Source organism: Rhamphochromis longiceps, linkage group LG8 (assembly GCF_057381845.1).
Source record: "Rhamphochromis longiceps isolate RC_006_pf linkage group LG8, R_longiceps_female_GT1.1, whole genome shotgun sequence".
Lineage (NCBI taxonomy): Eukaryota > Metazoa > Chordata > Actinopteri > Cichliformes > Cichlidae > Rhamphochromis > Rhamphochromis longiceps.
Window position 1 is genome coordinate 33,267,188 of NC_140564.1, and position 15,650 is coordinate 33,282,837.

Here is a 15,650-nt window from a genome sequence, read left to right on the forward strand (position 1 = left end):
CATTTTGACCATGTCTACATGCCTAAATGCAGTGAGTTGCTGCTTTATGACTGGTTAATTAAATATTTGCTTTAATGAGCAGCAGAACAGGTGAACCTAACAAAGTGGCCGGTCAGTTTGCTAGTGAACGAAACACTTAGAGATCAGTGGTTCCCAAGCTTTTTTGCTAGTCCCCCATTTATGTTTACAATAAAATCTGCTTTCTTTCAGTTCAGTTCAGTTCAGTTCAGTTCATTTTTATTTCAAACATTTCAAACATGTGCCTTCACAATCATTACAAAATATCATTCCATTATTTGTTTGAAAAGGAGTAGGCTGAAGTATTTACTTATTTGTCCCTACCCCCTCAAGTTTTACCTCTCATTCATTTAATTTTTTTTTGTCTTAAATTAAACAAACAACATATGAAACATATGAAGTAAAACAAAACATAACATACATAAATCAAAAACAAGAAATTAGCAAGCCCCACCACAGTATAGTTTCTTTCATATGAAAAATACAGAATGTGTATATTTGCAGATACACAAGTTATGGAAAAACAACAAACCAAAACAAAACAAAAAAACAAAAAAGAACCGCAACACCATTACCAGCAACATTACCGTCCTGGGTTAACCCCGTTTTCTTCATTCTTATACTTATTTAAAATTAGGTTTTTATATTTTACTTTAAACTGTTTTATGTTTTGACTATCTTTTATTTCTTCTGTTAGACTGTTCCATAATTTAACTCCTGCAATTGAGATAGACATCGTTCTTAAAGTTGTTCTAGCACTTTGTATTTTTAAATTCCATTTCCCTCTTAAGTTATACCCACCTTCTCTTTCTATGAACAATTTACAGATTTCTTTGGGAAGCAATTTATTTCTTACTTTATACATTATTTGCGCTGTTTTAAGCTTCACCAAGTCTTGGAATTTAATAGCTTGCATTTTGACAAAGAGTGCATTTGTATGGTCCCTGTACCCTACATTATTTATTAATCTAATGGCCCTTTTCTGTATTATAGTTATTGTTTGTGTGTTACTTTTGTATGTGTTTCCCCAGACCTCTACACAGTAGCTCATATATGGCAGTAGTAAAGCACAGTATAAAATGTGCAGTGCTTTCTGATCCAACATATGCTTTGCTTTCCCCAGGACGGCAATGCCCCGTGCCAATTTCCCCCGAACATAAGTAATGTGTGGCTTCCAACAGAGCTTGTGGTCAATGATCACCCCAAGAAATTTTATTTCATTTACTCTTTCTAAATATACACTGTCAACACATATTTCTACTTCGATGTTTTTCTTTTGGTTTCCAAACAACATAAATTTGGTTTTATCTAGATTCAATGATAATTTATTTATATCAAACCACTTCTTTAATATCGTTAATTCCTGTGTGATCATCCCCAAAACCTGTGGCAACTCCACACCTGAACACAGTATATTTGTGTCATCTGCAAATATTACAAACTTTAAAATCTCCGATACTCTGCAGATATCATTTAAGTACATAATAAACATTTTTGGACCCAGTACTGAACCTTGAGGTACTCCACAAGCTATATCCATCAAATTAGATTTATATTCATTTATTTGTACATATTGTTGCCTATTCCCTACATAGCTTTTTAACCATTCCAAAACCACTCCCCTAAACCCGTACTTTTCCAGTTTTTTTAATAGAATTTCATGATTAACAGTATCAAACGCCTTCTTTAGATCTAAGAAAACTCCGAGCACATACCTCTTATTATCCATACATTCCGTTATCTTTTCCATTAAATCTATCAGTGCCAAAGCTGTTGATCTGTTGCTTCTGAACCCATACTGACTATCTGTCATTAATTCATATTTTTCCACAAAACTATCAAATCTTTTTATGAAGAGTTTTTCCAGTATCTTAGAGAACTGGGAGAGTATTGACACTGGTCTATAGTTTGTAAAATGATGTCTTTCACCGGTTTTGTAAATGGGAATAACTTTAGCAACTTTCATTTTTTGTGGAAAAACTCCTTTTTGAAACGACAAGTTGAATATATATTTTAATGGTTTTACGATACCATCAATAACTGTCTTTACCGTTACCATATCAATATCATTCCAGTCTGTACTGGTTTTGTTCTTAAGTCCTCTAACTATGTCATAAATCTCTTTCTCTTCCACTGCTCTTAAAAACATTGAGCTACTATTCCTTTCAATATTTTCACCAGTGTCCCTTTCTATTCCATCAACCTTTATTTCTTCTGCCAGTTTTGGCCCTATGTTTACGAAGAATTCATTAAAGCCATTTACTATCTCTTCCATGTTATTAATACTTCTTGTCCCTTCTATAAAGTATCCAGGGTAATCATTATTCCTTGATTCATTTTTGATTATTCTGTTTAATACATTCCATATATCTCTTGTGTTATCTTTATTGTGTTCTAACCTTTTAATGTAATACTCTCTTTTACAGGATCTCATTATATTAGTTAATTTATTTTTGTAAGTTTTATACTTCATTTCAGTTTCTATTCTCTTTTTTATGAATTCTCGATATAGGGTATTCTTTTTTTTGCTGGCATTTTGTAGTCCTTTTGTCATCCATGGTCTTCCTGCATAGTTGTGTTTCCTATTGATTTCAATTACTGGGCAGTTTTTATCAAGTAATGTGTTAAATGTTCTTAAAAATCCTTTGTAAGCTTTATTAACTTCTGTTTGTTCATACACAATATTCCAATCTTGCTTTAAAAGTTCATTTCTAAGACAATTTAAGGTCTTCTCTGTTCTTATTCTTTTGTAAATAATCTTATGTCCATCGTTGTTCACTTTATAATGGCAATTATACGATGCAAAGACTGGTAAATGGTCACTTATATCATTGATTAACAGCCCACTTTTTATCTTTCCTTCTATTATATTTGTAAATATATTATCTAATAGAGTTGCACAATGAGATGTTATTCTGGTCGGTCTTGTTATCAGTGGAAATAAACCGATGCTGTACATGGAGTCAATAAATTCTTCTGTACTCTTATTATGATTTGGATTCAATAAGTCAATATTAAAGTCCCCACAAATAAACATTCTTTTCTGATTTATATTTGTAAATAAGTCCTCCATATTATCCTTAAATATCTCAATCTTAGATCCTGGTGTTCTATATATACAACTGACAATTAGGTTTTTCCTTTTTTCTATAATTATTTCCACTGATAAACATTCCATCACTCCATCAATAACAGTTGTCATTCTTCCCATTCTTTTGTACTTTAGGTTTTTATCAATGTAAAGTGCCACCCCACCTCCTTTCTTGTTGATCCTGTCTACATGAAGGAATTCATATCCATTTATTTTAAAGTCTTCTTCTTTTCCAGGAGTTATCCAGGTCTCCGATATGGCTATCACATTGAATGGCTGTTCAAACTGTGTTATGTAGTCTTTGATGGATTGAAAGTTTGCATATAAGCTTTGACTATTAAAGTGAACCATTGTTATACCCTGTTCTACCTTGAATTCCTTTTTAAGTTGCTCATTTGTATAATAATTGCATTCATTTGTCTTATTGTTAAAGAAATTACAATCAGGATCTATGTTGCTGTCATACATCAATGTCTTATTTTCAATATCTATATGAGTTGTTAGTTGAAAATTGTCAGACATCTGCGTTGGTTGTGCACTTGGACGGTCACATCATATTTAGCACTGCTTTGCATTTATCAGTTATATTTTTCTAGTTCCGTCATCTCTTTGATGACTAGAACCTTAGCCTGCTCTGGTGTTCCATTTAACTTAATGAATATTTTACAGTCTGACGTCCAAGTTGACTGTATTTTCTTCTGTTTTCTTAATATTCTTGCTTGTCTTGCAATGTCTGCATTTTTCTTGATTAGGTGTTCATTTAAATAAACATTTGTACCTTTTAGCTTTCTTCCTTGCTTGAGCAGTTCTTTTTTCTGTTTTCTATTAACAAAACGAATGATAATGGCAGGTATTTGATTTTTTCTCGGAAGAGGATGGCATCCCTCAATATTTTTACTGTCCATTTCTATACCTTTGCTTTTAAAGAAGGCCATTACCTGCTCTTCCAAAGAGCGTAGCTCTTGCTCGGGTGGCTCCCCTCTCTCTGATGCTGCTACCCGTGCGTATGTCTGATGCTTGGTTTCCAGTCCTGTCACTATCACATCATTTACTCTTGAATATTGTTCCAGATCTGACACCCGTCCTTCCAGCATAGCAATCTTCTTGTCCTTTTCCTCGCTCTGCCTTCTTAGTTCTTTAATATCATCCATTAAATTGAGTATCAGTTTTTGTTGTTTGGAAATTGTTGTTATTTCTTCAGACATAAAGTTTAGGGATTTCTTTATGTCCTCCAGTTCCTCCTCATTAACGTTGCTCCTCTTAGGCGGCATCTTAACAGCGTTAAGGCCCACTGGTTGCGAAGCACCCTTGAGGATTGCCGAAACCCGGCCTGTCCTGGCAATTAACCTCACTGGTTAATTGCCTTCAACTCCTGGGTTTGCTTTTTTAGGTGGCATTTTGAAAATGATGAGATTGGTATTTCCTTGTGATGGCCCGTTGAAGTCACTGTTGATTTACTTGCTGGTGCCTTGCTAGAGGATCCTGGGCCTAGTGGCTGCTGGAGGATCCTGGGCCTGGTGGCTGCTGGAGGATCCTGGGCCTGGTGGCTGCTGGAAGAGCCTGGGCCTGGTGGCTGCTGGAAGAGCCTGGGCCTGGTGGCTGCTGGAAGAGCCTGGGCCTGGTGGCTGCTGGAGGATCCTGGGCCTGGTGGCTGCTGGAAGAGCCTGGGCCTGGTGGCTGCTGGAAGAGCCTGGGCCTGGTGGCTGCTGCAGGATCCTGGGCCTAGTGGCTGCTGCAGGATCCTGGGCCTGGTGGCTGCTGGAAGAGCCTGGGCCTGGTGGCTGCTGGAAGAGCCTGGGCCTGGTGGCTGCTGGAAGAGCCTGGGCTCTTCCATTTGCGCAATGTCTCTAAAATTAGAAATATCCTGTATTAGAGTGAATAACTAGCTCATGCATTTATAATTTCTAGGCTGGACTGCTGTAAATCATTATTATCAGGAAGTCCTAAAAACTCCCTTAAAAGCCTTCAGTAAATCCAAAATGCTGCAGCCAGAGTCCTGACAGGGACGAGAAAGAGAGAGCATATTTCTCCTATATTGCCTCCCCATTATTGGCTCCCTGTTAAATCCAGAATTGAATTCAAAATCCTGCTCCTCACATACAAGGTCTTAAATAATCAGGCCCCATCTTATCTTAATGACCTTGTAGTACCATATCACCCCACTAGAGCACTTCGCTCTCGCTCTGCAGGCCTACTTGTTGTTCCTAGAGTATTTAAAAGTAGAATGGGAGGCAGAGCCTTCAGTTTTCAGGCCCCTCTTCTGTGGAACCAGCTTCCAGTTTGGATTCAGGAGACAGACACTATCTCTACTTTTAAGATTAGGATTCAAACTTTCCTTTTTGCCTTGCTTGACCCTGAATCCTACCTTAGTTATGCTGCAATATTTCTTCTACAGTCATCTTTCTCACTCACTATGTGTTAATAGACCTCTCTGCATTAAATCACACTTGTTATTAATCTCTGTCTCTCTTCCACAGTATGTCTTTATCCTGTTTTCCTTCTCTCATCCCAACTGGTAGCATCAGATGCCCCCTCCCTGAGCCTGGTTCTGCCGGAGGTTTCTTCCTGTTAAAAGGGAGTTTTTCCTTCCCACTGTCGACAAACTGCTTTCTCATAGGGGTCATATGAATGTTGGCTTTTCTCTGTATGTCTTATTGTAGGGTCTACGTTACAATATAAAGCGCCTTGAGGTGACTGTTCTTGTGATTTGGTGCTGTGTAAAACAAACAGAATTGAAGTCCCCAGACCTGAGTGCATCTTTGATGAAAATGGTATTGACACTGAAGTGGCTTTCAAAAGTCCAAATAATAATAAAAAAAAGCAGCACCATGAACGAGTACTATACACAGGTAATATAATATAATATTTTATTTATTTATTTATGTAGTTGGTTTCATCCAAGGAAAGGAAACGGACAAAGAACAGTGTCATAGATTCTGCTGCCTCTCTTTTACTGTAAAAATCCAACAGCACTGCCATCCTACATTTGTCTATCTACCTCTATGACCTGAAGTTCTCATACTGTCATCAGATTTCAGCAAGAAACAAACAAGTCAAACTTAAGCAAAAAAAGCAAAAGAAAAATGAGATTTAAAAAAAACTAAATAGATATGTAACAAAGTAAAACCTATTCTAATCATGCAGATTTTATGAACAGCAGAGTGGTAAATGTTTTTCTCTAAAAGGCATGAGGTGTTCCTTTTAGACACTCCAAAAATTTTAAATTAAAATCCAGACTGCTTTTGAAATTGCTGGTTTGCAGCTTTTTCAAATGATCTTCTATGTTTCTCTGAAAATCTGGAACGTCTGTCTACAAGAGGCTTTTCTAGAAGTCACTGCTGCAGTGGTTCACTTACATTTTCTAACCTGGTCTCTGATTGACTTCTCTGTGGTTTCAGTGTGGAGAAATAATAAATGTTGAGGTGGAAAGCTGAAACCAAATAAAAGACTTTGAGTCTCCAAAGTATTTTTTATATTATTTAATGAACCTTTGAAACGGGATCAGATAGAAACCGAACAAGGTCTGTGAAGGCCTGATAACAAAGGCCAAAGTAAGAGAAACCCTCAGCGTTTAAAGCACAATGTCTGCAATTCATCATCAAACAAAACTTTAGCGATTTACTCAAGCAAACCACAGAAGAATCTCCTCCTTCTCCCTAGAAGCGCACACAGGGAGAGCATGTTTCACAGCTCCTGTGTGCATACACAAGTCAGATGACTGCTACACATAGAACAAAGAAGACTATCACATATCAGCAATTTATATGTGTAAACATTATACATCAGTGATCATCTTGTGTTCTTCTGCTACAGGAGTGTTTGTGTCTTATATTAATTAGATGTGTTTATATAGCTGTGACTTGATTAATATCAGAGTACATTTTATGAATGCAAATGTTTGCCTTCAACTGCATGCAATTAATTTTCTGTATTTCATATTTTATATCACTTTTCTACATTTCTTAGACAGTCAGCAGTCACTTTGCATCACATTTTGTTTAAAGTCGTATGCTTAAAATCACAACTGAAAAAAAAGCTCTTCATTGTGCTCTGCTCTGCTCCTCAACCCCCATACAGAGCTTTTATTTTCATGAACGGTGTTTCCAAACATGTCCTGTTGCTTTTAAAGTGACAGCTGCATAAATCAAAGTCATATTTGCTATTTTTTCTAAGCAAACCAGGCAGAAAGTTTCCAACAAAGCGAACATTTATCTGGACATCTGGACATGGTGAAATCAGGCAAGGCCAATTTGACATTGTTATGTTAGTCACTGATTCGACATTAAATTTAATGTTAATAGAGCTTCTTTGCCATTATTAATGCTGAGAACTAACAGCCTTACGGTGAGCTCACACTGTGCTTTGCTACAGGTCCAAGCACATTTCAGTTGTTCTGAACATCTCAGCTCGAGCACATTGAAGTTAGCTGATCACCCAGTGTGAGTACACTCTTAGTGTATTCATGTTAACCTATAGCTAGAGGTTTCTAGTATGATTTAATAAAGGCTCTGGTCATTAAGTCTCTAAAGTTAACACTGAAAATAAATACTATATGTATTTCCAGATCAGTTCCCACTATAGCTTTGCTTTGAACAATGTTGCATATTTAACATATGTAACTGTCATACAGTAAACACAGATTTGGTCATAGTAAAAATTTCCAATTAAAACCCCCCCCCAACAAATTTTCATTAATCTTTCATCACAACCAGAGGGTGGTATTTAACATGATCACAACAAAACGATTTCCCTCAGGTATGTCTTGAAATGTTTTTTACATTTTAATCTTTCACCATATTAAGAACAACTGAATGTTCTTATGTGTGGATACTCTGGTGTCTTGTTAGATCCTCTACTCGTAAATATCTTTTCTTACAAACGTCACAACCAAATGGTTTCTTTCCTGCGTGAATTAGCATGTGTCTCTTCAGTATTCCTAGCTGTGCAAACTGATTGCCACAAACTTCACAAACAAATGGTTTGTCTCCTGTGTGGACTTTCATGTGTGTCTCATAATTCCTCTTATTGTTAAATCTTCTATTGCAAATGTCACAACCAAATGGTCTCTCTGCCATGTGAACTTTCATGTGCCTCCTTAAAATTCCCATCTGTGAAAATCTTTTACTACAAACATCGCAACCAAACGGTTTCTCTCCTGTATGGACTCTGGTGTGCATCTCAAGATTTCGCCTAGTGTTAAATCTTTTACCACAAACATCACAACCAAAAGGTCTCTCCCCTGAATGGACATTCATGTGTCTCTCGAAATACTTTTTCTGGGTAAAATTTATATCACAAATACTACAGTTAAATGGTTTGTCCACTGAATGCACAGTCTCATGTCTTTTGAGATCACCTAGTTGTGAAAATCTTTTATGACACACTCCACAACCAAACGGTTTCTCCCCCGTGTGGAGTGCTTTGTGCATCTTCAGATTTCCCTCTTGGTGAAATCTTTTGCCACAAAAATCACAACCAAATGGTTTCTCTCCTGTGTGGAGTCTTTTGTGCATCTTCAGATTTCCCTCTTGGTTAAACCGTTTCCCACAAGACTCACAACTAAATGGTTTCTCTCCCGTGTGAATTCTCATATGCGTCTTGAAATTTAAACTCTGTGTGAATCTTTTGTCACAAACACTGCACGTGAAAAGCTTCTCTCCAGTGTGGATTCTCATGTGTGTCTTAAGATAATACTGATCTCTAAATTTTTTTTCACAAACATCACAGCTAAACGGTTTCTCTCCTGTGTGGCCTCTCATGTGTCTATTAAAGTTGTAGAGATCTCTAAATTTTTTTTTACAAACATTGCAGCCAAACGGTTTCTCTCCTGTGAGGACTGTCATGTGTGACTCTGCATTTTGCTTCACCCATTTCTTACTAACCAAACAGCTGGTAGACCCTTCTGCTGACTCCCTTCTCATATCACTTTTTACTCCTGACTCATCAGTACCGCTCTCCTTCCAGCCACTGTCACTGTCTTCTGTTTCAAGTTCAGAATCCGACCAATGTTCCTGCCAGTCATCATCGTCGTCTTCATCATCGTCATCATCAATACTGACTTCAGTTTCATAAGAGTCTGAAGCCTTTCCATCAGCCCTCGAGTGTATATGAGTGTTCAGATCTGCGTTCCAGGCTGTTTCTGCTGCTTCACAGTCTTCTGCATCAGTTTCTGTTTTTATCTGCTTAGCTGAGCTGCTGGTTGGAGGCTCTGCCTGGAAGAACTTGGGTTTTTCTTCATCATCTTCACTCTTTATGGAAACAGCAGTTAATGGGAACCTGGTGATGTTATCCTCTTCTGGCCTATTAAGCTGTTCTCCCTCACAACCAGGTAGGATTTCCTCCTGTTCCTCCTTAATGTGGAGGAGGTCATCATGGCATGAGCTCCAAGGAACCTCTTCTTTAATCACCAAGATCTGCTGGACATCTGCAGGGAGCAATAAAGACACAAGCACAGCTGTGACTGTGTACTGACACATTTTCTTGGACCGCTTATTAATATTTAGAGCAATATAAATATGTTTTGCAACTTTTCTTGGAAACTGAGTAAAATTAATAATTGTGTAATTATGTTCATCTCACCTTTATTGCGTCATCAAAACACTGACAAGGGCTTTAAAAAAATGAAAGACTATGTAGATCAAGTTATACATTTCCATAAAATGTGTAAGATATTTAGATTATAACATTTGATCTGAAGATATCCGCAGACTTCAAATATTAGCCTTTCAATTGAGTAACAAAAAATAAATACAATTGAAAAAAAGGACTATTAAGCTCAGAACAGATATCTTTTCATATTCATGTATGGGTGGGATTTGACCAGGAGACAGATCAAATGAAATGATTGAAAACATATAAAGAGCTAATACAAGTCTTATCAGAACTACTGTTCAAAGAGTTAATCATGAAGATATTTACATCAATACGAGAAAGCTTTTGGTTGTAGGGTGTGTCATAAAAGATTTTCACAACTAGGTGATCTCAAAAGACATGAGACTGTGCATGCATGGAGGGTTTCACCCCAAGTACAATACCTAGAGACAGTACGCTAAGCGGAAGAAAGGAGGCCGGGGACTGGTCAGTGTCAGTACCACAGTCCAGGATGAGACAAGTCCAGGATGAGACAAGTACATAAGGTGGCGAGAAGATGGCCACAACACCTCAAACAGCAAAAACCCAAGAAAGAGGAGGAAGAGGAGGCACCATCACGGAAGGACAGGTCCCTACACGGTATGTACCACCAGCAGATAGAGGAAGTGGCTAACATCCAGAAATTCTACCAGTGGCTGGGCAAAGTTGGACTGAAAGACAGCACAGAGACACTAATGATGGCAGCACAGGAACAGCGTTTAGCGGTTGTTTTTAAGAAGCAGTATAAATGTAAACCACTGTCCTTTTCAACATCACCTAGTAGCTTTGAACTGAGTGTGTTTGAGCTAGGGCGCTCTCACACAGTGCTCTGTGCTGTGGTTTACAGACCCCTCAAATACAATAAGGACTTCTTAAATGACTTTTCTGATCTGTTGGCTGAAATTATGCCAAAATATGATCATGTCCTTATTGTTGGGGACTTCAATATTCGCATGTGCTGCCCTGACAAGCAAATGGCAAAGGAATTTTTAAATCTTACTGACTCTTTTTTTAAATCCCAGGAACAACATCCGAGATCTCCAGCAGCAAAGATTATGCGCAGGACCCTCAAGCTCCCAGGCCTCTGGTAGAGAACCCGAGCTTGAAGGATAAAGACCTCCAACAGACGTGGGAGCGGAATTTTATTTTAATTTTTTTTACTGCAAAAATAATGTTTGCAAAATCAAATGAGCCAAATTCCTGATACCTGCAAGCTGTGAAGCAGCAGCAGCAGAAGAAGAAGACAAGCCTGGAGGCTCTCCCTCGTTTTTCTCTTCAGCTGGGCTCTGATTACTCTGTGAGAACTGGGGTCCGTCTTCATCATCTTCACTCTTCACAGCAACATCAGTGACTGAGAACCTGATGTAGTCAGCTTCGTCCGAGTCATTGAGCAGATCCTCCTGTTCCTCCTTAATATTGCCGAGGTCCAGACTCATGCTCCAGGGAACTTCTTCCTCAGACTGCAACATCTGCAGGAAACACTGAAACACACATGCACACTGTGTATTCAAACAGGTCCTCAGTGCATAAATTGCAGCTATAACGATTTGAAACTGTAATTACACAATTAATTACACAAATATCTGTATCTCAAAATTATTTTAAAAAAGGGTTGTTTTTTTTTTGCCACTGCACACATTTTTGCCATCTGAGAATGACTGTAAGTATTTACCGTCGCCTGCTGGAAGCCAAACCTGTCCAGCTCTGATTCTTGCTGACTGCGATGACTCTCACAAAGATTGTTGAAAGGTTTCAATTAACTGTCATGAAATTCATGAAAGCAGGCAGATTGCCAGCATGTTGGAATCAGTCAGAGTCAACTCACCCACTCTGTCAATAAGGAAACACTCAAACCTGAGTTTCTAAGGTCTGTGTCAGGTATGTCGACTTTCAGAGGTCAGCGATTTCTCAGCAGTGAGCACACAGAGCGGCATTCATGTTTCGTTCTTTCTTTAGTTTCTCCATAACAGAAAGATGCCTTACTTTATACATTAATAAGCACTGTTACATAACATATATCTGTGAATGCAGCTATTCACCAGTCTGTCTTAGTACGTGAAAGTTACAGTATGTTAGAGTTGGTTAAACTAATATGCAGCGTACTCAGTACAATCAAACACAACAATACGATTGGTTTAACATGCCAGAATTAAACCCTTCATCCACTCAGCACTATTTGATTAGCTGTGACACTTAACCTCAGTATTAAATATAAGATGTCGCCAAAATGCAACAGCACAGAACGGACTCACAGAAAATCTCAGTGAAGGCGGAAAACTGGATCATCTCTTCAGCAGGACATTACAGGGTAATAAATTTCACTTTATGTATGTTTCTATTTATTATTTATAAAACTGGTAACGAGGTGATAATGCATGCATTAAACAACATATTGCAGACATGTTGGGCTGCTTCTTTCTGCAGCTTCACCTCAGCAGAGCCACTTCCGCCCTCACACTAATATCTGACTTCTCTTTCACACCCGGACTGCATAACGTTTTTCACTGAGGTCGAAGGGAACGATTAATAAAATTGGTAGGACATTATTATTACTATTATTATTTGGCTTAATCGACCACGCCCACAGACTTCTCCTCAGGATTTCCCGAGTGCCACGTCTCCTCCTTACGTTATGTCTCTGAGCACATGTGCTGCCTGCTGCAGGTTTTCGCTCGTGCACATGAGCAGCTACCAAAGAACAAACTGCATCCACACACAGACAGAATAAATTACCTGTGCAGCAGACCCGGACAGCTTCAGCGTCACTCTGACCTCGGTCCGTCTTCACTGACGCCCACCTGGGCGAGCCGCTTCCGGCGGATGCCTCTCCAGGTTTGTGTTTGTGACGCTCCAAAACTTTGCTCCGTGTTAATCAATCACGAGGATTTTCCTGCATCTATCTGCAGCATCGATCCCGCAGCAAGAAGGCCAACTACATGACAGCAAGTCCCGCTTTTATTTTCTTCCCTCCTGCAACACAGTCCAGACAACAGACTGTTCCTACGCCCGTGCTATGTCATCATAGAAGATGACCAGCATTATGACGGTGGAAGTATAAAAATAGTCAGTATTAGAATCATATTAAACTGCCAAGTCACGATGACTCATTAAAGCCCACATTCCTACTGTATTTGGTGATGCACTGGATTATTTTAGATACTGCTGGATAGTTTCACATATAAAAAAATATGGTACTATTTAAATTTGTTCATTCATATCTTTTAAATCTAAACTAGCAACTAAACGTTTGTACTAAATGTTAGGTGCAGTATTTTAACATGGAAATACATAACATCAAGCACATAAAAACCCGACTGAGACAAAAATAGAGAGGTGAGTCTGAGATGGTTTGAGCATGCACAGAGGAGGGATAGTAAAGAAAGGATGTTAAAGATGGAGCTGCCAGGCAGGAGGAAAAGAGGAAGACCTCAAATAAGATTCATGGATGTGGTGAAGGAGGACATGCAGAGAGTTGGTGCGACAGGTAGATGATCGACCATGGAAACCCTAAAGATCCTAAAGGAAACGGCCAAAAAAGAAAACATAAAAAGTGAACTTAAATATAATACTTAATTAAATTTACTTGGTTACTTTCCAATACTGTATTCCTTTTTCTTTTGTATTTTATTTTGTTGATAACCAACAATGTTACTCAAAGGGACAAGCAAAGCATCATTGTGCACATAGTAAAAAAGAAACAGAAAAAATGCTGAATAAAGCTTTGGACAATACGATATAACAGACTATGTTTGTGTCACCTCCTGAAAAGAAACCCACAAAAGAAAGAAAAAACATACACAAACAAGTTTATCTCACTCCAGTCTCAACTTTAGTCAAACCAACTGCAAAAAATATGTAACCACGCATTCACCGTATCATCATCATAGACAATTTCAGGAGTTTCTGGTTATTGCATAGTAACGATTACTAAGCAGTATGTTTTTCTTTGCAAACAGGACATGGGATGCATGAATTCAAATTGTATTAATCAAATGAATTCTTTTGATTTCAGTGTACTGGTTCGAACCACAGGGTTGAGTAGGTGACCTGTGTACTTTATCATCTTGATAGCAAGTAACAGTTGTTAATGGGATGGCTCAGAGGTGGACTGGCAGTGTTGCCTCACAGCAACAAGATTCCTGTTGAGATCCTAGCAGAAGTTTACACGTTCTTCCTGTCCCTGGAGTCTCCTTCAGCTACTCCAGCTTTCTCCCAAACACATGCACATCAGGAACATCTGTGATTGTAAATTAGCCAAAAAAATATTTAAATAAAGCCTCAAAAGTGTACAGTAAATCATGATATATACTACGTTCAACTGATGCAGGCTACAAAACTGTACTGTGTAGACAATCCTAACCAAAGCAGTGATTTGCTTTTGCAAATGTGTTACCCATTTATACTGTTAAATATTGGTTTCAAATTTTCTTTCACTATGGTACCTGTTATTGACAAGAGGACAACTTAAGTGTGCAGGTTTCACTATACAGTGCTGTGTCAAAGTATTTGCCATCTTCCTGATTGTTTAAAGAATAAAATAAAATAGATTATAATAGAATAGAATAGTTTTTTTTTCACTGCTGATCCCCAGACCCTAACTACTACTCATTACTGCCCTCAGTTAATGATTCAAGAAAAAGAAAGAGACTGGGCAAAATGGCATTCATGGGGCAGCTCCAAGGAGAAAACCACCGCTGACCAAAAGGAACCCGAAATTCTAGATAAAGTCTGGACTTAAATCACATACGCTCTGGTGTGATCTTAAACAGGTCATGATGGAAAACCCTGCACCGTTGCTGCCAGTGGTGGCACAATCAGTTATCAGGTTAAGGAGCCAATTACCTTTTCACATAGGGTCAGGTTTGGATAGCTTTTTTCCTTAATAAATAAAATCATAATTTTAAAAAAAATGCATTTTGTATTTACAATTGTTATCTAGGTCTAGTATTAAAAGTTGCTTAATAATCTGAAACATCTAAGTGTAACAAATATGGAAAAAAGTAAGAAATCAGGAAGGCGGCAGCACTGCACATTATGCAATTTCACGAATCTGGTTGCTAGGGCAACTTGGCTAATAGACAACTTCAATTTGTTACATTATGAAAACAATTATGAACTCGTGTATAAATGGTTTCTAATATTAATTTGAAGATAAACATGTTTTAATAAAGGAGATGGTGATATAAATGAATTCATTGTTTTTTCTTTAGCAGGAAAGCAAACATCTGTTTTTATTTTTGACGAGTTTTCCTTTAATACATGTCTGCATAAAGGTTTGATGTTCTGTAACCTAGCACCACCTTTAATAGAGCAGATAGGATGCATCAGGTTGTGACGATAATTAAGTTTCCTAGCAACTGTTGCTAAGGAACCTGGTGGCTCCATGGCTCAGTCTACTTAAAATAACACTTGTGCCAAGATTCATGTTTTCTTTCACTAATTGAGCAATTCTGGCTCTACTTTGCATCCATCACATAGAATAAGACATCGCCTCAATCGGGCGATGGGGGTATGTGGTGTGGCGTGTTCTGCGGTGCCGTGCGGACGCACCTGCACGGCACCCGCAATCACACCCACCGTGTTAAAACACGGGGACTCAGGGCTTGGTGGTTGTTGTGGTGGTGTGACAAATGTTAAATAAAGATGGCTCAAAACACAGATCTGTGGTCCCCCCGTGCCTTAATTCCACCACAATCACCTTGGGTCAACACACCTGAATCAAATGATTAGTTCATTACCAGGCCTGAGCAGAACTTCAAGACATGTTGAAGAGGTCATTTAGCTGTTTAAATCAGCTGTGTTGGATAAAGGACACATCTAAAACCTGCACGACATTGGTCCCTGAGGCCTGGAGTTCCCCACCCCTGCTGTAGGACCATGGTGGGGAGCATTCGGACAGAGGTCCTGCAGG

The 15,650-nt window shown here is 38.4% G+C and overlaps 1 protein-coding gene across 1 annotated transcript; it reads right to left on the reverse strand.

The window, feature by feature from the left end:
• Window positions 1–6,001: 6,001 nt before the first annotated feature.
• LOC146664337 (uncharacterized) lies at window positions 6,002–12,730 on the reverse strand. Its single transcript, XM_085417143.1, has 3 exons — window positions 12,473–12,730; window positions 10,947–11,220; window positions 6,002–9,533 (listed from the first exon to the last, which is right to left on the reverse strand). The coding sequence occupies exons 2-3, from the start codon at window positions 11,206–11,208 to the stop codon at window positions 7,927–7,929; spliced, it is 1,869 nt and encodes a 622-aa protein (XP_085273269.1). The 5' UTR covers window positions 11,209–11,220; window positions 12,473–12,730; the 3' UTR covers window positions 6,002–7,926.
• Window positions 12,731–15,650: the final 2,920 nt, after the last annotated feature.

What these genes read in the sequence shown, in the direction of transcription:
- LOC146664337 (XM_085417143.1), bottom strand. Translation starts at nt 11,208, where the DNA reads ATGTTGCAGTCTGAGGAAGAAGTTCCCTGGAGCATGAGTCTGGACCTC. An exon ending in TGCTGCTTCACAGCTTGCAG is followed by an intron (nt 9,534 to 10,946) that starts GTATCAGGAATT and finishes TGCTCCCTGCAG; the next exon opens with ATGTCCAGCAGATCTTGGTG.